The 21,661-nt window shown below is 41.7% G+C and overlaps 2 protein-coding genes and 1 long non-coding RNA gene across 4 annotated transcripts; 1 reads left to right on the forward strand and 2 right to left on the reverse strand.

Moving 5' to 3' along the window:
- Positions 1–59: 59 nt before the first annotated feature.
- Positions 60–1,521, reverse strand: LOC122760048. The gene is made up of 4 exons (XR_006358324.1): positions 1,486–1,521; positions 1,159–1,315; positions 477–634; positions 60–87 (listed from the first exon to the last, which is right to left on the reverse strand). It is a non-coding gene; the product is annotated as an uncharacterized LOC122760048 (long non-coding RNA).
- Positions 1,522–4,365: 2,844 nt separating this feature from the next.
- On the forward strand, positions 4,366–9,968 carry LOC122760045 (otolin-1-like). Its single transcript, XM_044015124.1, has 5 exons — positions 4,366–4,409; positions 6,005–6,308; positions 6,756–6,836; positions 6,964–7,044; positions 7,729–9,968. The coding sequence occupies exons 1-5, from the start codon at positions 4,383–4,385 to the stop codon at positions 8,640–8,642; spliced, it is 1,407 nt and encodes a 468-aa protein (XP_043871059.1). The 5' UTR covers positions 4,366–4,382; the 3' UTR covers positions 8,643–9,968.
- A 775-nt stretch (positions 9,969–10,743) lies between these two features.
- saga (S-antigen; retina and pineal gland (arrestin) a) lies at positions 10,744–20,499 on the reverse strand. 2 transcript variants are annotated; one of them, XM_044015125.1, is made up of 16 exons: positions 20,421–20,495; positions 19,285–19,353; positions 19,137–19,197; positions 18,451–18,495; positions 18,022–18,221; positions 17,381–17,440; positions 17,216–17,283; positions 16,996–17,131; positions 16,813–16,897; positions 15,905–15,977; positions 15,274–15,411; positions 14,492–14,569; positions 13,410–13,424; positions 12,243–12,295; positions 12,117–12,126; positions 10,744–11,923 (listed from the first exon to the last, which is right to left on the reverse strand). In XM_044015125.1, exons 2-16 carry the CDS (start codon positions 19,330–19,332, stop codon positions 11,803–11,805), a joined length of 1,191 nt encoding a protein of 396 aa, XP_043871060.1. In that variant the 5' UTR covers positions 19,333–19,353; positions 20,421–20,495; the 3' UTR covers positions 10,744–11,802. The 2 variants fall into 2 exon arrangements, with proteins under 2 accessions (XP_043871060.1, XP_043871061.1); XM_044015126.1 differs by lacking the exon at positions 12,117–12,126 and having other exon boundaries at positions 20,421–20,499.
- Positions 20,500–21,661: the final 1,162 nt, after the last annotated feature.

Here is a 21,661-nt window from a genome sequence, read left to right on the forward strand (position 1 = left end):
AAGATACTTAAGGTTTTAAAGGTGTTTTTTTCTGTGACGATGTTGGTGTTTGAGTTTCTCACCTGTGTAAACTGTCCAGAACTCCAGCTGAAAACACACACACACACACACACACACACACGTGAGCTTTGTCCAAACATCAGCAATGACTCTTATCATCAACACTTTTCTATCAGAGCTGAAAGTGCTTTCAAGGGACAGTTCAGGATGTTTCAAGTGTGTTCTATGAGGATCTTTACACATAAATGATTTTACTCTGACAAGACAAAGACGAAGAAGAAGAAGAAGAAGAAGAAGAAGAAGAAGAAGAAAAAGAAAAAGAAAAAGAAAAACCAAAAACATGTGTAATAAAATCTCCCCAAACCTCATCAAGACCAGAGACTTTCAGAGGCATCGCCCCCTGGTGGATCTTCAGGATATTCTTACTTCCTGCTTAGATTGAGCTTATAAAAAGAAGACAACGTGTCTTTTCTTACTGTGGCTTCTCTCGTGTGGAAAATCTCTTGGGCTTCTTCAAAGTCACACTTCTCCTCCACACATTCACGCTCCATGGAAGCAGGTTTCAGCTCCTCCAGGAATGAGTTCGCTCGACGAGAACGAAGCAACATGTGAGCATGAGATGGATCTGAGAAGACTGATACACACACGCACACGCACACACACGCACGCAGACAGACACACACATGAATACTGTGTTTTATTCATATGTTCATCTACATTATGAACACATTATGAAATGATATCCAGCTTCTTGTAATGTTGTCACATGTTTTTCTTTAGTTACAATATTACTGCAGTATTTATTTTATTTAGATTCATACAAGTTAAATGGGCGGAGCCAACTGTCCAGACTCCTCCTTCATCGAGTTCAAGTGTGCCCTCATGAAACGTTACAAAAACATGTTACTATGGTTACAAATTTAAGATTGTTTTACATCACATGCTTCATAATAAATCTCTAGGACTGTATGTTGGTGAGTCAGCGTTTTCAAATCTTACGAGAATTAGCAACGATTTTTTCCCCCGATGATGGAAATTCATTGCAATAAACTTAACATGAGCAGTCTTAATTACGACATGCAATCGCACATAGCCCCGCCCCTAAAGCTTGAAACTGAGTTGTGTGATGTCATGCTGACGTCACGTGACCACACCCACCTGACACACTGAGCACAGACACTGACCACAGGGCGACGGCAACGAAGCAAACGCAGACAAGTTGGCGAGACATGATGTCACACACACAGCTGCGGCCAATCAGACGTGTCCTCGGCACTGAAGTGGACTGAATGGGACTCGTCAGTGAATGTTGTGACTAAAATAAGGACACGAGACAGAGAAGAGAAAATCACAGATTCAACTCACACTGAAACCTCACACACTTTGACCCCTGCGAGCCCAGGCCCCGAGGTCGTGACCCTGTGACGGCGTCACAAAGGCAAGAGTCAGAAAAAAAACAAGACTGGAGACGGATGTCGTACTTACACGTTAAGATCTGACGCTGCTGCAGAGACGATGACGATGACTGAGTTTAATCTGCAGTTAATCACTAACTAGTAGTGTTTACCGAGAGTCCACAGTACACACACACACAAACACACACTCCTCCCCCTCTGCTCCACATCGCCCTCTACAGGCTCTACTGCCTCGTTACACATTCTGTTTCTCAGTCAAAAATTGTCCACTTGCATATTTCCCAGACCCGGCTCTGCAGCGCCCCCTAAGGTGAAAACAGAGGCAAAACTGAGATTCACCAAATTTCCCGTTTGGAATTTTGGCGATCATTTCGGCAATTTGGACCCCACGTAAATGAACAAATTCATCTGAGACGTCGACAAAAGTCGATCCTAACCTCAACCCAACAGGAAGTTGGCCATTTGGAATCTTGGCGTCCATTTTGGCGATTTGCAAAATCAATCAAGGCTTGCGTGAGGACGCGAGGGCCCGATCATGACTGCGTGTTTTTTGCTCATCTGGTGCCATTTTTATTGGAGTGTTATAAACATTTATTTATTTATTTTTTAAAACATTAACAAGGTTTTTTTTTATGGTAATGATTTTAACAGTTACTTTAGTAATGTGTTTTTTATGTTATTAGTCGTGTTTTCATAATGTCCGATGTTTTATGCGTAGAATTTGCGACGTGTTTTCCAACATGTTAACAATGTCTTTACGGTAAAGTGTTTGCGTCACATTTTTAAGGTTTTTTCCAATGTTATTAATGCGGTTTGTGGTTACGATAGTAACATGTTTTTTGTTGATTTGAAATGTTAAATATTGTTTGTTTTATTCACCTAAGTCACTTTGTTTCATTTCCTTTTTAATGTTACTAATAGTGTGTGTTTCAGTGAAGTCAGTGTTTTGTAGTCTTTCAGTTACATTAGTGATGTCATGTCTTTTTTAATGTAATGAAAGTGTTTTTCGTTAGTGTGAGCATGTTTTTGGATTTTGGTAATGTGTTTTATGTAACATTAGTAAAGTGTTTAGGTAAACACCTTTTTTTTGTAAAGTTAAGGACGTGTTTTTTCATTTATTTTCGGTTGTTATTAAGGTGTTTTTACAGAGAACGTGTTTTTGGGAGAATCCTGCGAGTTTCCTCACGTCTTTGAACCAACGACGACACGATTACAAGTGACCCAGCGTGTTATGCTGAGTGAGTGTGTATGGTGTGTGTGTGAGAGAGAGAGAGAGTGTGTGTGTGATGGAGTGTCAGGTGACCTCAGGTGTTCGTCAGAACCTGCTGCTGGTCCAGGTGTGAAACATTGGCTGGCCTCCAGGGGCGTCACTGAGCATCTCTGGCTGTGGAAACCAGGTCATTTATTAAGGTTAACTATTCATCTCCTCCTTTTGTGCCTCGTCCTTGTTCCTGCGGCTCAGTTTCCCTTTTGTCTTCCTTACTGATTTTTCAGATGAAAAGCTGCCTGAGGACATGAAGGACACGCCTCTGTTTCCACAGGCAATAAAGTTTTACACAAGGAAAAACAGATTTTAGCCACGTAATAAAAACTGTATCAAGTTAAATCTGCGTCACTTTAAGTCTACGATATCTTCAGAACATGTTCACGTCTTTATCTCACTGTCAGACAGACTTTTCCAACAGGAAACTGAAGTTTGTAATCCACTCCCTCTGCCACACCAAACCTCATGGAGAAAATCAGTGATTTTAACATCACACAAGAGTTGTTGATCCACTGCCTCCATCGCTAAGTTCAAACACTTATTTTGTCACTTCAGTTCCTTTGTTCAGATTGTTCAGTTTTCTATCTGGACTTTGGTGTGGGAGAGTGAGTGGTCTTTCATGTCTGCTGGCTAAGATTATTAAGAAGAACTGAACTATCCCTTTAAAGCCGGGGTGTCAACCTCATTTTAGTTCAGGGGCCACATAGAGCAAAATTTGAACTCAAGTGGACCGGAGCAGAAAAAGCATAATAACAAAATAACAATGACAAACAACAAGTCTCCAAATCTATAAAGACATTTAGTCCCACGTGTCTAGAACTCAAAGATATAGTGTTTGACATTCATTTTTCACAAATTCACCCTGAAGGCCGGATTGGACCCTCTGGTGGGCCAGTTATGGCCCGTGGTCCGTATGCTTGACACCCCTGCTTTAAAGCATAACATTAGAGAACATGTAACAGTTTCCTCTGGTTTCAGATTCCACTTCTTTTCTTTTTCTTTTCTTTCAGTCGACAGGCGTTCACTCACACACACACACACACAAAAGAAGTAGGCTGTTCATTGTGAAGAAGTGATGATTCACACGGTCACAAAAAAACAACAAACATTAACTAGGTGCTGTTTATTTTTTATATATATTTAGATTTATCAGGTCGAATGTGAGCGAATGTTTGGTAATTTTTATTATAAATAAATAAAAGTGAAGAGAAAGTGACTGTGAATAAAGAGAGGATGGAGAGAGGATGAAGAGGGATGAAGAGAGGATGAAGAGAGGATGAAGAGTGGCTGAAGAGAGGATGAAGAGGGGGGTGAATACGGGATGAAGAGAGGGTGAAGAGAGGGTGAAGAGAGGGATGAAGAGTGGCTGAAGAGAGGATGAAGAGGGGTGAATACGGGATGAAGAGAGAGGTGAAGAGAGGGTGAAGAGAGGGTGAAGAGAGGATGAAGAGAGGGTGAAGAGAGGATGAAGAGAGAGAGAGTGATGGCGAGATAAGTAGTCGTCTCTTCTTTCTGCTGGGATTGTCGTGTCAGTAAAGGAGGTCAGATCCTCTTCATCACTGGGACAATGGAGTGCAGCCTCCTCTGCCTCGTCTTTGTGTCCAGGTGAGGACACACCTGAAAGAGCTTTTGTTCTGCAGCAGGATTATAAATGGATCAAAGTCTCCTCCCTCCTGCTCATTTTCCCACAAACTCTTGTTCAGATGATGCGACGGACGTCGGAGCAAGCGGTGAGTTTCACCCCAGGATTCTTATCATCTTATTTTCACTGTTTATTTATTTTAAATTAACACACAAACAAATAAACAACAACTAAACCTCACATCTGACCACTGAGAGAGAGAGAGACAGAGAGAGGGAGAGAGAGCATTGGTTTTCATGGGCGAGAGGGTGAGAGCATTGGTTTTGTTAGAGAGAGAGAGAGAGCATTGGTGTTTGTGGGCTTAGAGAGAGAGAGTGAGAGAGAGAGGTTTTGTGGGAGAGAGAGCATTATAGAGAGAGAGAGCATTGGTTTTGTGGAGAGAGAGAGAGAGGTTTTATGAGAGAGAGAGTGTTGGTCTTATGGAGTTGAGAGTAGAGAGCATTGGTTTTGAGGGGAGAGATGCATTGGTTTTGTGGTTTAGAGAGAGAGAGAGAGCATTGGTTTTGTGGGCTAGAGAGAGAGGGCAAGAGAGAGCATTGGTTTTGAGGGTGAGAGAGCATTGGCTTTTGGCAGAGAGAGAGAGTGAACATTGTTTTTGTGAGAGAGAGAGAGAGCATTGGTTTTGTGGGTGAGAGAGAGAGCATTGGTTTTTGTAGAGAGGAGTGAGAGCATTGGGTTTTATTAGAGAGAGAGAGCATTGGTTTTGGGTAGAGAGAGAGAGAGAGCATTGATTTTTGTGGTGAGAGAGAGAGCATTATTTTGTAAGAGAGAGAGCATTGGTTTTGTGGGTGAGGTTTTGTAGAGAGAGAGAGAGCATTGGTTTTGGGGCAGAGAGAGAGAGCATTGGGTTTTGTGGGTGAGAGAGAGAGAGAGAGAGCATTAGTTTGAACAGATTTGTTAAAAATGTAAACAAACATGGTATCCACGTGAATAAATAATAATAAAATAAAGTGCGACTTCTTAATGGCAGACATGAACAGTCCTGTGATCATTCACCTGTGATCTGTGAATGACCTTGTTAGATGATGTTAGATGGATTAAAAGGATAGTTTGGGTTATTTTGAAGTGATTGTATGAGTTACTGAGTATGAGTTACTATGAGCGCCCCCTGCTACTGAGAACTGACCTGAGACACAGAGGCTCACTCTCAAGGATAATAAAATGGCTGCCGACAGAGACTCAAGGAAAACATTGTTTTGGCCACTTCACAAACCATCACCATCACTCTCCCACGTCAAACCTCATAGAGAAAATCAGTGATTTAACTGCGGGGACACAGGAGCTGCTGGTCCTCTGCTGCATCGTGTGGTCACTTTGTGTCACTGAGGTCAATCTGAACAAAGGATTTCAAACACTGAAGTGACAAAACACATTTGATGGACTTAGTGATGGAGGCAGCAGTGGATCAACAACTCCTGTGTGTGTGATGTTAAAATCATTGATTTTCTCGATGAGGTTTGGTGTGGGAGAGTGAGTAGTTTACAAACTTCAGTTTCTTGAGATAAAGACGTGAACAGGTGACGTAGATATCGTAGACTTAAACTGACGTACATTTTACCACTGAAGTCTTTTGAACAGTGAACCTCAGCTGGTTCTCACTTTAAATGGCAGGTCAGAGCAGTTTTTCAGTCTAATGATTTAAACCTTGTCCTCTGGGCTCCATCACGCTGTCCTTTCCTCCAGATGTCGCTGAGGTTTGTGGGACTCCTGGTCCTGTCCTCCCTTTGCTCCGTCGTGGCGGGTCAAGGCAATGACACTGACGATGATGGCAACTCCTTGGGTTCACCAAAAAATTTCAACAGGATGTTAAATGGCAGCACGCCCATAAACGACCCCAGGCTTCAGTTGTCTGACACGGATATGTGTAACATGCTTCTATGGAACCTCACCCCACTGCCCACCAGCCAGATTCCATTTCAGTGCATCTGTTCACACTGTAAAGGCACCATCGGGCCTAAAGGAGACCGTGGAGACCGCGGTCTTCCAGGCATGTCAACCCATTTAAAGTATAAACCAAGCACTGGATAATACACATAGATGTGTGACGCTTCATCTTTGGCACCACAATCTCATTTCATCATCTACTAGATTTGTTACAAATGACTGTTTTTAAAATATTTCCTGCTATTACTTTTTCACACTGCTAATGTCAGGCTACATTTGCTGCTAATGTCAAACACACACGCTACAGTGTCAGGCTAAATTACCTGCGAACATCAGGCTACATTAACTGCTAACGTCAAACACACATGCTACAGCGTCAGGCTACATTAGCTGCTAACGTCAGGCTACATTAGCTGTGTTAAAATTAAAATAATAAAGGTTAAAATAAATAAATATGAACATGTAAGCAGTGTTACTGTGGAGTTTGTCACTAACTCTCCTCTGGGTTGGTAGTTTGATTCCACTAAAGCTGAGTGTCCTTGTTGAACAGGAATGTCTGGGAGTCCGGGGAGTGACGGACTGAGGGGCTTCAGAGGTCCACGAGGATTCTCTGGACTTCAAGGGATCAAGGGTGAGTTTGCTGTTCCTGATTGTGTACGACACAGTGTCACTTAAAGCTACAGTAGGCGGGTTCATGTGAAGTACCTGGTGTTAGTTTCCAGTTAGTCTGGTCGTTTTAATGTCTGTCTTTGTTTCAGGTCAGAAGGGCGACATTGGGGAGAAAGGAGAGACCGGCTGGAGTGGTGTCATGGGGTACAAGGGCGCGCGAGGGTTCAAAGGTCAGAGATCACTGTTCACTGTTATTGACTCCATTTACACCATAAAAACTGCTTTTATCCACTTAATAAAAGACTCCCCGGATAAAATCTTACATCAGTTTAAGAGAAAATCTGTGATTTTAGCTGGCGGGGACACAGGAGCTGCTGGTCCTCTGCTGCCTTGTGTGGTCACTTTGTGTAACTGAAGTCAATCTAAAGAAAGATTTCCAAATGACGAAATGACAAAATAAAACATTTCAACTTAGTGATGGAGGCAGCAGTGGATCAACAACTCCTCTCTGTGTGTGATGTTAAAATCACTGATTTTCTCTATGGACTTTGGTGTGGGAGAGTGAGTGGTTTACAAACTTCAGTGTTCTGTTGTCTGTCATATGCCATATGACGACTCCTAAAGAACCCCTGAAATGTCCCTTTAACAACATGGTTTCTGGTTAGAAGAATCAAACATGGAAAATAAAATATAAATCCTCCATCACTCTACATATGTGAGGCCAAATAATCACCTCAGACTCAACAGATTCCTGCCTCCCTGTCGCCATCTGCAGGCAAAATAATTGGGTTTTGGATAATGATTTTTTTAAGGTGTTTTTAATTTTTTTGGGAATACTTTGATGGCCTTGAGTGTTAAACTGCTCGGGATTTTCATACATTAGCATCTGACTTTGTGTGTGTGTGCGTTTCCAGGAGAGAAAGGGGACTTTGGACTGATGGGACCTCCAGGTACACCAGGCCTTCAGGGAGAAACCGGCTCATGCCCTGACACCTGTGACAGTGCCCCGGGTCCGCCAGGTCCACAAGGACCCCCCGGATCAGCTGGAGCCCGGGGCTTGCCTGGGTTAGCTGGAGATATTGGACCAAAGGGTTTTAAGGGGGATAAAGGTGACCTGGGTGATCCTGGCCATCCTGGGCTTGATGGCCCAAAGGGTGACATGGGTGAGCAGGGACTGTGCGAGTGCAGTGATGGGATAAATGGAAAAGACGGAGGTCCAGGGCCAAAGGGGGATAAGGGGGCAAAAGGTGACATTGGTATTCAAGGTGTACGGGGCTCCACAGGGACAAAAGGCGACGAGGGTCAAATGGGTCTCATGGGTCCAATTGGACCCTGCAGCCCTGCCATCCAATCGGCTTTCTCTGCAAGTACCAACGACTCATTTCCTATCCCCAACTGGCCCATTCCATTCACACATGTCCACATCAATCAGCAGCTTCACTTCAACCCAAACATGGGGCTGTACACAGCCCCCGTCGACGGCATCTACGTCTTTTCCTACCACCTGGCCGTGGTCGGGACACTCAAGGTCGGCCTGTTCCACAACTTCAACTTCGTTGTGACAACCACGGAAGAGACCAGCCATTCCACAGCCAGCCAATCCGTCATCCTCCACCTCAAGGCAGGAGACTGGGTTTGGCTGCAGGTGAAGAATAGTAACACCAATGGCCTTTACGCCGACAGCGAGAGCAGCAGCACCTTCTCTGGCTACCTGCTGTACCCGGACTCCTGCATGCCTTTGTTGGGCCGAGATTCTACATCACCACTTGAGCCGAACCGACCCTTTACTTGGGGTGATACTAACACGACCACCACCCCTTCACCATAGTCGGCATCAGTCAGTCGTAGTTTTGGGTGAAGTTTCCACATGCATCCAATCTAATCCAACATTCTGTGTATTTATAACGGCAAGATTTAAAGGAGGGGTTTGCTAAAGACGCAAAATTGCCCGTTTTTGAAACAGACAATTTTGGTTAGACTAGTTAGAAGTCGTGCGTAGTAACATGTCAACTGTTGTTATCTGGTTAAATAGTTCCAGAGTAAATCACAGCTCACCTGTGTGAGCAAGTTCTGCATGTGAAACTACAGAATCTCAGGCTCGCTGGTTCCAACGTTGAGTTTGATCATTCAGGACATGGTTGTCTGCTGCTAAATGTTTGTCGTAATAGTTCAATAACGTTTTGACTAATAGCAGTTAGCTGAGTTAGCAACAGCTGTGAAGAGGTAGCTGAGATTTTTTAGAAGTGTGGAGCTACCTGGGCTGGGCACCCCCTGCTGCTGAGAACCAGCTTGAAACACAGAGGCTCACTCTCAGTAAAAACAAAATGGTTGAGACGCGAGATTTTATCCACTTCACAAAAGACTTGTGTAATAACATTTACGTCGGTTTAAGTCTGCGATGTCTACGTTCACATGTTCGCGTCTTTATCTCACTGAGACAGGAAACTGAAGTGTGTTAACCACTCACTATTATATTTTAGCTGGCGGGGACACAGGAGCTGCTGGTCCTCTGCTGCCTTGTGTGGTCTGAACAAAGGATTTTCAAAGCCAAACTCACTAAAATCAGACATTCGTGTGCTGTGATGTTAAAATCATTGATTTTCTCTATGGACTTTGTGGGAGAGTGAGTGGTTTACAAACCTCAATTTCCTGTTGGAAAAGTCTAACAGTGAGATAAAGACGTGATCATGTGACGTAGATATTGTAGATTTTCGTTCACACTCATAGACAAGACAAACGTGTCTTGTGCTTTTTCTCAGCAGCAGGGGGCGCTCACAGCCCACAGTGTCAACACTCTTTCTAAAAAAAACACCAGAAATGTGTTTTTAAATTGAGCAAGGAAATGACCTGTGGTCAAAACCTGAACTATATTGATGAACAGCATATTTCCACTCTCTATGAACCACAAATGCAGATAAAGTAAGAACGGACGATGCGTTTCTCTGTGTCAGTCCTGACTGATCAAAATCAACATGGAAAAAACAGAGAGCTTCACAAATCTGCTAAAATCCTTGATTTTGAACAGTTTGACAAATGCAGATGTTTCTTTACAAAAGTAGTAAAAAGCCAAACCTGATGAAGGGCCTTGATTCCTCTGCTGTTCCTGCTTCAGAGTCTAATATAACCTTTTATTTTTTCATTTTTTAAATAATGATTGTTACTGAAAGCGTACGTATGCAGATCAGAAGAAGGTGAGGGCAGAGTCGGTCTGCTGTGAGTTAAAAAATACGTCTTTTAATTGCGATTCGTGCTGGATTTATCGGATCGGGTTTGCGGGTGCTGATGCATTGAAGATGAGTTCTTGTACGTGACGAGACGATCAAAGAGTCAAACTCGACACAAGTCGCCCAGAGTTAGAAAAAAAAACATGTTTTTGTTCAAAGATGTTTTATTGTGTGCCACGTTTAAAACTCAGCCACGTTTAAAACTCAGCAACGTTTAAAACTCTGCCACGTTTAAAACTCAGCTACGTTTGAAACTCAGCTATGTTTAAAACTCAGCTACATTTAAAACTCAGCTATGTGTACAACTCAGCCACATTTAAAACTCAGCCACGTTTAAAACTCAGCCACGTTTAAAACTCTGCTATATTAAATAAAACTGACACATCCCGCCTCCCGAAAATCTCCCCCGGAATACTGAAGGTGGCACTGTGGTTTTGTAACGTTCATCTGTATTTGTGCTCATGATCTGAATGTTTACAAATTCTATTCAAATAAAAGGTGAAGTACGAACAAAGCGCTCCGCCTCTTTCTTTATTCATGAGTCTCAATGTCAGTGAATGTGGAAAAGTTACGGGGAGGGGTGCCTGTTAGACCCCGCCTCCTCACATCAGCCCTCTAGTCAAAGCTCCATCCCCTAAAAAAATACATGTTATATCTTTCACCATTGTTTTACTAAATATAACAATGAGTTATTGGACCACGACATGATGTTAAACGTTTATTGATAATGGCATAACTGATTAGCCCATGGCTACTCTGACAACAACAGGAAGGTGAAGGTTACCCATCATGCACCAGGTGCATGCCAACTACAGGGCCTATTATAACCCAAAATACACAACAATACAAAGTCATGTTTGTTTTTGTTTTCGCAGATGAGCAATTAGTGACATTGGGTGTGGTGGTGTTTATGACTGTAAAGTGAGGATTTTCACAAATACGGTTTTTCAAAGAAATAAAGTTTACACACTACACACAAGAAATGCAGCGTTCCATTTGTAGTTGGATCTTGGAAACTTTTACATCAGTGGATGTTTACCACAATGGGGCGTGACATCACTGGATGTCACGCCCACAGTTCCGACTTCCGATGTAAAATGGAACGCAGCAGACGCACAAAGGTAAAGAGTTTAAACAGAGAGAGACGTTAATTGAAGGAGTTTTCAGATTCAGGAACAACTTCAAACACAAAAGAAACGTGATTTAAAGTCTAAAAGCTGTAAAACAATGACATGAACACACGAAAGGGATAGACTGAGCTGTGTGAGCTAGAGAAATAACATATTTTAGCTGATATCTTGAGCTGAGGTTTGTAAACCACTCACTCTCCCACACACAAGTGCATAGAGAAAATCTATGCATGAATTTAACATCATAGCACACAGGAGTTGTTGATCCACTGCTGCCTCTATCAGTAAGTTCAAATGTCATTTTGTCAACGAATCCCTCGTTCAGATTGACCTCAGTGACACAAAGTGACCACACAAGGCGGCAGAGGACCAGCAGCTCCTGTGTCCCCGCAGCTAAAATCACTGATTTTCTCTATGGACTTTGGTGTGGCAGAGTGAGTGGTTTACAAAAGTCTGTCTGACAGTGAGATAAGAGTTCACTCTCTCACACCTGAACGACACATGTCTGCGTGATAGCGTGTTAGCATGCTGGCAGCTAAGAGGAAAAACCACTGAACGTGAAACTGCTTCTTTAATTCAACTGTGTCCGTCGCGCTCTAACACAGACTCCCAGCATCCTTTGCTCCAGCCTCCTCTACTTCTCCTTGGCCGCCATGTCTTCTCCGCCCGACACATTACCGTCCTCGTCGTCATCGATCATCCCCTTCAGGTATGAACGTTTGAACTCCTGGAAAACCAGCTCCTCCTCCACCTCGCTGTGGAGACAACAACGACAACAACAACAAGAGAAAGAGAAAACCACTATATTTTAGTGCAAAGATTTACGGTATCAGAGCTAATCTCAGACGCACACACACAGACAGACACACAGAGACTCACAGACACACACACACAGACACACACGCACACACAGACACACACACACGGACAGAAAGACAGGTGTCTTACCTCTCCTTTACTGTCGGCAGCAACAAAGACACAAACACATTTAGATCCTCTCTCTCTCTGTCTCTCATTTTTGTGTGTGAAGACGTGTGTAAAATGAAACACAGACAAATCTGTGTGTGGTCACACCTGCGTCAGGTTTAGGATGCATCAGTTTGAAGGGAACCTCCAGGCCGACCTCACTGCAACACATCAATCAATACACTGATCAATAATCGATAAACACTGATCATTAATCAATACAGTGATCAATAATCAATACACTGATCATCAATCGATAGACTGATCAATAATCAATACACTGATCAATAATCGATACACTGATCAATAATCGATACACTGATCAATAATCGATACACTGATCATTAATCAATACACTGACCATTACTCAGTACACTGATCATGAACAGATACACTGATCATTAACAGATACACTGATCAATAATCAATACACTGATCAATAATTGATACACTGACCATTACTCAGTACACTGATCATTAATAGATACATTGATCAATAATCAATACACTGATAATCAATCAATACACTGATAATCAATCAATACACTGATCAATAATCGATATACTGATAATCAACAAATACACTGATCATTAATTGATATACTGATAATCAATCAATACACTGAACATTAATCAATACACTGATCAATAATCAATACACTGATCATTAATTGATACACTGATCATTAATCAATACACTGATCAATAATCAATACACTGGTCAATAATCAATACACTTACCTTTAATCAATACACAGATCAATAATCAATACACAAATTATTAGTCAATACACTGATCAATAATCAATACACTGATCAATAATCAATCACTGGTCAATAATCGATACACTGATAATCAATCAATACACTGATCATTAATCGATACACTGATCAATAATCTATACACTGATCAATAATCGATACACTGATCATTGATCGATACACTGATCATTAATTGATACACTGATCAATAATCAATACACTGATCATTAATTGATACACTGATAATCAATCAATACACTGATCAATAATCGATACACTGATCATTAATCAATACACTGATCAATAATCAATAGACTGATCATTAGTCAATACACTGATCAATAATCAATAGACTGATCATTAATCAATACACTGATCAATAATCAATACATTGATCATTAATCAATACACTGGTCAATAATAAATACACTGATAATCAATCGATACACTGATCAATAATCAATACACTAATCATCAGTTAATAAGTTTTTGTTACTAAAGAAAAACACCAACCTTGAGCTCATCATCCTGTGAAGAGACAACAAACAACTTTACTTCATATACAATGAACTTTATAAATATTACAAATCACAGAGCCTTGTCTGGCGACATGGGTGGAAAAAAAAAAATTCCTCCAATAGAGGGAAAATTGAATTTGGGCCGAAGGTTTTATTTACAAGATTAAACTGAGTGACCCAGTCTCTGTCTACCGATCGTGCTGCACCTGTACACACACACACACACACACACACACAGCTGTCCACAGCGCTGTGACACTGAACCGGCTATACCAGTACTGATGCGCATATCATGCCCACACAACGAGGGGACTTACTTATTCACCATACATACAGAGCTGTAATACTTTTCATTGGATAATGTGATTCCGATCATTTTAAAGATGCAGTTTTATTTTTAGTATAGTTATTTAGTTTGGGTGCTCAACCCATAGGCACCCACGGGATCGGCGCCTATGGGTGGTGTCCAGTTTTGGTGCGGTCATCCACCTATAGCCATACAGTCTTCCAAGTCCTTCCAGCTGCTGCATGATGAAATCTATAACTTCCCCGAGGTCAGCATATTGTTTACGTTGCTTTTTGAGCAGCCGAATTAAGTGTCTCTTGCTCAGAATTACTCCATGTCTAACCGCAAGTGACTTATTAAAATAAAAAGAAATCAGATCAAACTTGTCCATGTTTGAGGCTGAAGCTACTGATGCCAGAAAGTCAACAGTCTCACTGATGAAATGACTAACATTTCTTAACCTAATAATCATCTCATTCCCATGTATTAAACAAGTTGTGGTCACAGAATAGGATCTCATCCCACGCGTTATTAATTTGTGGCCATGGAATATTTTTTTTCCACCCATGTCACTAGAAGGGCTCCGTAATAAATAGTAAAAACATTATAAACATTATAAATATTGTAAACATTATAAATATCATAAACTTTATAAAGATTATAAATATTATAAACATTATACACAGTGAACAGTAGAACTGTAAACAAGTGTACACACACACACAAACTAAACTTCATGTGACCATGAAGACAGAAAATGTCTTGAAGAGGAAACAAAGAAACAGACTCACCCTCCAACGATGAGTTTCACTGTGACTTTGTATGAAACCATGATTCCCATGACCTCCTTCAACACTCCCTCCTTTACACTGAAAGAGAAGTAGAGAGTGACACACACACACGCGCACACACATGTTCGACATTCATGACTTGAGGGGACATTACATTGACTTACATTCATTTTCTGGAGACTTACTCTAACCTTAACCACAATTACTATTGGCCTAATCCTAACCCTAAACTTAAAACATATCTTCACCTTAAAATGTAGTAATTTACGTTATGGGGACTTGATTTTTGTCCCCACAAGGAAGACAAGTCCCCATAATGTGACTGTGTTAACAGGTTTAGGTCCCCACAACATTAGTTATACCTGGACACGCATGCCCACACGCACACACACACACACACACAGATGTCCCTGTGCTCTGATTGGTCGCTCTCTCACACACACACACACACACACACACACACACAGATGGCCTGTGCTCTGATTGGTCGCTCTCTCACACACACACACACACACATAGATGTCCCTGTGCTCTGATTGGTTGCTCTCACACACACACACACACACACACACACACACACAGATGGCCCTGTGCTCTGATTGGTGCTCTCACACACACACACACACATAGATGGCCCTGTGCTCTGATTGTCTCACACACACACACACACACACACACACACACACAGATGGCCCTGTGCTCTGATTGGTCGCTCTCACACACACACACACACACACACACACACACACACAGATGGCCCTGTGCTCTGATTGGTCGCTCACATGCTGGACGAGGCCAGGTTTGTGTCCTCGTGCTTGAGTTTTCCGTCCAGAGCGATGCCCCTCCTCTCCCTGTTGTTGACCAGTAGGGGCAGCAGAGCGTAGGTTTTCTGCAGCGTGGCTCCGGCCGGCACAGAGTCTCTGAAGGTTTCACATGTTATTATTATTAATGATATAGAGTGTATTATATTACAACAGCAGGACATACCATAATCAGTCAGCTCATCATTATTTAATCACGACAGCTGTAAAAGGTTAAAACACAGTGGTGGTCACATATGAAACAAATATTGTTCTCCTCAAAAAAGGAAGAAATACAGAGCCAAACATGCCTCTGCGAAAATGTTTCCAACCACCACCAGAGGGAGCTCACGTACCACAGTTTGAGAACCACAGACCTACGTTTTTTTGTGGCAATCCACTGAAGTGTAGTTTGTGTTCACGTCACATGTGGTGTCCCACAAGGCTCAACTTTGGGACCTCTGTTATTTCTCAAACAGGTGAATGATCTTTATTTTATTTCTGTTATGAAAGTCCACTTTGATCATTTTATAATCAAGCTTCGAGATCGTTAATGATCAACATATACAGTATATGATGATATAATGATATTTCTCTGTGTGCCTACTATTACCCAAACTCCTCGATAGCCACAGCTTTCACATAACTGTCGTTGGAGTACAGCACCACCATGGCCACCTGATCCACTGAGGAGACAAAAGCAAGTCATCACTAACAAGTGTGATCAGAGACTAACGTCACATGTTCAGACACACTTTTCCAACAGGAAATTGAAGTTTGTAAACCATTCACTCTCCCACACCAAAGTTCATTTTAGCTTGCGTGGACACAGGAGCTGCAGGTCTACTGCTGCCTTGTGTGGTCACTTTGTGTCACTGAGGCAAATCTGAACGAGGGATTTTAAATTTAAAAAATAAGACATTTGAACTTAGTGATGGAGGCAACAGTGGATCAACAACTCCTGTGTGCTGTGATGTTAAAATCACTGATTTTCTCTCTGGGGTTTGGTGTGGGAGAGTGAGTGGTTTATAAAAATCAGTTTTCACTTAAAAAACTGATTCTAGGCCCTTAACAAAAGACATAATGAATAAAATCTACGTCAGTTTAAGTCATGTTCACGTCTTTATCTCACTGTTAGACAGACCTTTGTAAACCACTTACTCTCTCACACCAAACCCAATAGAGAAAATCAGTCATTTAAACATTACAGCGCACAGGAGTTGTTGATCCACTGCTGCCTCCATCACTAAGTTCAAATGTCTGATTTTGTAAAATTCGGCTTTAAAAATCTTTTAGAAATCCTTACCTCAGTGACACAAAGTGACCACACGAGGCAGTAGTAGTAGACCAGCAGGTCCTGTGTCCCTATGAGCTAAAATCACTGATTTTCTCCATGAGGTCTGGTGTGGTTTACAAACTTGACGTCTTTTGTTGAGTGTGTCAGTGCCTCACACGTCCACATGACAAAACACGTGACCTTTGTCTTTTATAAACCAAAGTGAGATTGATTTGTCTTCTTACCTGAGACGATGATGTTCTTGATGTTCTTGCTGGAGCTGTTGGTGACGCTCACGTGCACCTTGATGACCTCACCGTGGTAGTAAATCTGAAAACATCCACATCAGCAAAGTTCATGGTGGACAAGGTCATAAACCACACAAGAGTGTGGAGACGTGAGACGAGGACGAACGGGACGTGTCTCACCTCTTTATCCAGACTGGCCTTGACGTGCAGCGGTTTGTCGGACATGACAAAGTCCCGAGTTGTTTCAACAGAGGGCGCCACTCCCTCGCTCTCTGGAGCGAACTGGACCTTCCTGATCATCAGCTTCACAGTGCTCCTGGTGGACAAAGCACAGTATCACACCCTGTGTTGTTTTTATTGACCACGCAGCTGCATCAAGGTTTTTTTGTCTTCGACTCACCGCTTGCGAACTTTAGCGTCCTGACTCTCAGCGCTGAATGCTTTGATTTCAAACTCCACTGCACATTGCTACAGACAGAAGAGACATTGTTATTGTCATCATCTTCATCATCATCATCATCATCACCATCAGCTGCTGCTGGTTTAAATCCTGAGGTGTAAATACCTTTCCGACGTCGTGCTGTGCCGGCTGCATAGCCACTGAGCAAGGCAGGTTGTCAGGAAACTGAAAACAAAAGACAATGATACACATAATGTAATATAAAATACTGATCAATGAGTAATTTCTACAAATACTTCAACTCAAGTGTGGACAGAATAATAGTTTTTAGTGTGATTTATAAAAGAGTGTCAATCAATCAATAAGAATGATTACATTTTCGGAGAAAAATGATAATCTAATAGTCTACGATATCTACGTCACATGTTTCACGTCTTTATTTCACTGTTAGACAGACTTTTCAACAGGAAACTGAAGTTTGTAAACAACTCACTTTCCCACACCAAAGTCCAGAGAGATAATCACAGGAGCTGCAGGTCTACTGTCAGTTTTACTCTGTCAGTAGACTGATTCTAGGCCCTCAACAAAAGACATATTGAATAAAATCCACACGACTTTAAGTCTACAATATTTTTAAGAACATGTTCACGTCTTTATCTCACTGTTAGACAGACTTTTCCAACAAGAAACTCAAATTTCGTAAACCATAAATTCTCTGACACCAAACCCAATAACGATTTTAGCATCACAGCACACAGGAGTTGTGTGGACAGTGAGTGGACAGTGTGTGGACAATGAGGACTCACCTCAAAGAAGAACGGGAATGCGTTGTCTCCTAGCTTGCGCAGCAGCCGTGCCTGTGTCTTGGTGTGGACACCTTTGTCTCTGTCCTGCAGTGGAGGATACACCTGCCGCGTGGACATGTACAGCTCCCTGCGGAATGCGATTCCCATCACGTCCATGTCGTCTCTGCCATAGCGAAAGGTGCAAGACAGGGTGACGAACACTAGAGGGCAGAAACCGGAGGCTACCGTTAGCATCATCTCCTATTTGACGAGACCAGCTGTCAATCACACTGTGTGGTCCAGTGTGAAGATCATATGAACAAGGAAATGAAGTGCAGTTGCCTCCTGGTGGCTGTCCGACATATTTTCTTTTCCTATTTGTCTTTGTCCAGGTTTGACTTTGTCCAGGTTTGTTAAACAGTGTTTTTTTTGGACAATCCTTTGTCTCACCTTTCCGTCCCTGCAGAGCCTCAGGATCAATGAGGACAACGCCATCTAGTGGTAGAAAAGAAAACAGATATACATAATATTTTAGTTTAGAAAATAAAATATGCAATTTCAGAATAAAGTGAAACAGAAAACACTGTTTGTGGGATGCAAAAATAAAACACATTTAAAGGTTTAAAAGTTCAGGGTTTTGTTTCACGTGTGAAACAAAAAAACGTATTAAGTAAAATCTACATCACATGTTCTCGTCTTTATCTCACTGTTAGACAGACTTTTCCAACAGGAAACTGAAGTTTGTAAACCACTCACTCTCCCACACCAAAGTCCATAGAGAAAATCAGTGATTTTAACATCACAGTTCACAGGAGTTGATCCACTGCTGCCTCCATCACTAAGTTCAAATTTACTTTTTTATCAGTTCAGTGTTTGAAATCCTTCACTCAGATTAAACTCAGTGACACAAAGTAACCACACGAGGCAGCAGTGGACCAGCAGCTCCTGTGTCCCCGCCAGCTAAAATCACTGATTTTCTCTATGTCCTTTGGTGTGGGTGAGTGAGTGGTTTACAAACTTCAGTTTCCTGTTGAAAAGTCTGTCTTCACAATTGTTTTTTTAAAAGTTCATAGTTTTAGTTAACATGTTAGCATGTGATTGAGTTGTGGGGTCAAAGGTCACATAGACAAACTCACCCACTGGTTCCACAGAGTCGACGCGGTCCACAAAGTCTCGTTTTCCCATGTACACGCCCACCTGACGCAGGAGAGAAGACGCTGCGGTGAAGTTAACACACAGAGAAACGACTTGTTTTTATGTTTGTTTGTTTGTCTGGTCACTCACCGACTTGTCCTTACAGATTTTCTTGAACACAACATTTTTTGGACTCATGTTGAGGTAGCGACAGCGAGGCTGAAACACAAAGACATCAGAGTGTGTGAGGCGTGTGGCCACGCCCCCTGATGACATCACCATTACAGAAAAAAAACATGAAAGACTTTGGAGTAAAAGCTTTTGATTGTAAATCATATTTACCCCAAAGTCTCCATGTTTCTATGTTTAATTTATCTTTTATTCACAAATCCAATGTTTTCAGGAAAAAAAACTATTCACTCTGTGACTGTCCAAATTAAAACGAAGACTATTGTACTTTTATTTTGTTATTTTTTATTCATCTACTTCAATAAAGCATTTTTGAGAGGAACATTTTAGACGTGGCTTGTCCACCTGCTCAGAGTCATGTGACAACTATGATGACATAAATGTCAACATTTCAAGGGAAAACCTTAAAAAATGATAGAAAGTCCAAACTTAGATGAGAAAATGTTGATATAATTATAATTATCTTATACGACATAAAACTGTAAACTGTGAGTTATGATGTCAATAATAACAAAAAAATCAGCAAAAAGGTGAAAATAAATACAAATAAGTCAAACTGAGGTGTGTGTGTGTGAGAGAGAGAGCGAGCGAGAGTGTGTGCGTGTGTGTGTGTGTCACCTTGTTGAGGTGACAGATTTAAAGCGACTTATCTCCTCTGAGCTTTTCCATCTCGTTAAAAACGTCTCTGATATTTTTTTCAGTGAATAAAAAAAATAGTTTTTTTAATAAAAATAAAAAATGCATTCAGTGATGTTGTCAAATAATAATATAAAAACAAAAACTGTACATGTTTACTATATTATACTTTATTATGGTATAAACACAAACAATGTTCCTGCTTTAAATTGATTTATTTTCTTTATGACAGGGAGATATTTGTAAAGATTCACTGTCCTCTATTTAAATCTATCTCTTTTCATCTTTACATATATGTGTATGTATAATGTACAAAAGTAAAGAGAATGAGACACACATACACAGACAGACAGACAGACAGACACACACACACACACACACACACACAGACAGAGACACAGACAGACAGAGACACACACAGAGACACAGACAGACAGAGACAGACAGACAGACAGACTCACCTGAGCAGCTGTTGTGAAGGTGAGTCGTTGAATAATCAGAGGCTTTATATGTGAACTGTCAGTCACAACCTCATCAACTCCATCCAATAGCCAATCAGGAGGCTCGGCTGTGACCTTTGACCCCCCCCCACCACACACACACACACACACACACTTCCTGTGAATGAGACACTGAGAGGATTGTAGCGGGTTCCCCTTCAGTCAGCACAACACTGCAGATTAGAGACAGACAGACAGGGAGACAGAGAGAAAGCGACAGACAGAGAGAGACAGACAGACAGACAGACAGACAGAGAAAGAGACAGACAGACAGAGAGAGACAGACAGACAGACAGAAAAGAGACAGAGACAGACAGACAGAGAAAGAGACAGAAAGAGAGCAAGAGAGAGAGACAGACAGACAGACAGAGAAAGAGACAGACAGAGAGAGAGAGGGACAGACAGACAGACAGACAGAGAGTGTGTGTGTGCAGCTTTAATCCACTGTTCTCTCTGTCAGCAGTGAACAGACACAGGTGGATTATTGTTGTTGTGCACTGCATTATCATCATTATTACACAAGAGATTATCACACACACACACAGACACACAAACACACAGACACACACACGGACACACACACACAGACAGACACACAGACACGCATACACAGACACACAGACATGCAAACACACACACGGACACACACACACAGACAGACACACAGACACGCATACACAGACACACAGACATGCAAACACACACACGGACACACACTGTTACGACCAGGCTAAAGGGGTAGACGGAAGTAACATAACAACCAGATGTTTTACAGTTAAACAAAGATATTTATTAATTATAATTTCAAATTGCTTCAATTAACAAAAGGAGGTGAGATATTAACTGGAAACAAAGGGCGAGTGGATGCTGTTCAAATCAATAAATAAATAAATAGAACAAAAACAGAACTCTCTAACCTGGAGCCTAGATTAAATAAAAAAGAAACGATAAAGGAAAACCTCACTACTATACTGCTCCCTAAAAACCGAAATACACATGAAAACAGCACCCCTAAACTAATGTGGGATACAAGTCAGAGTCAGAAGTCAGAGTGCAAAACAGTGTTTTTTCTTCTACCCTGTCCCCGCAACAACCAAACTGACCTCCACTAATCTCATTCACTCAGTAACACATAAAAATGAGCCACCTCGTCGCGCCGATGACTGCCGGTTAAATAAAGGAAGTCACGGCATCACAGCAAT

Source organism: Solea senegalensis, unplaced genomic scaffold (genome assembly GCF_019176455.1).
Source record: "Solea senegalensis isolate Sse05_10M unplaced genomic scaffold, IFAPA_SoseM_1 scf7180000012881, whole genome shotgun sequence".
NCBI classification, from domain to species: Eukaryota; Metazoa; Chordata; class Actinopteri; order Pleuronectiformes; family Soleidae; genus Solea; species Solea senegalensis.

What these genes read in the sequence shown, in the direction of transcription:
- LOC122760045 (XM_044015124.1), top strand. Translation starts at nt 4,383, where the DNA reads ATGATGCGACGGACGTCGGAGCAAGCG. An exon ending in TGGAGACCGCGGTCTTCCAG is followed by an intron (nt 6,309 to 6,755) that starts GCATGTCAACCC and finishes CTTGTTGAACAG; the next exon opens with GAATGTCTGGGAGTCCGGGG. An exon ending in GGGCGCGCGAGGGTTCAAAG is followed by an intron (nt 7,045 to 7,728) that starts GTCAGAGATCAC and finishes GTGCGTTTCCAG; the next exon opens with GAGAGAAAGGGGACTTTGGA.
- saga (XM_044015125.1), bottom strand. Translation starts at nt 19,332, where the DNA reads ATGAGTCCAAAAAATGTTGTGTTCAAGAAAATCTGTAAGGACAAGTCG. An exon ending in AAATCTGTAAGGACAAGTCG is followed by an intron (nt 19,198 to 19,284) that starts GTGAGTGACCAG and finishes CTCCTGCGTCAG; the next exon opens with GTGGGCGTGTACATGGGAAA. An exon ending in GGCTCTGCAGGGACGGAAAG is followed by an intron (nt 18,222 to 18,450) that starts GTGAGACAAAGG and finishes TCTGCCCTCTAG; the next exon opens with TGTTCGTCACCCTGTCTTGC.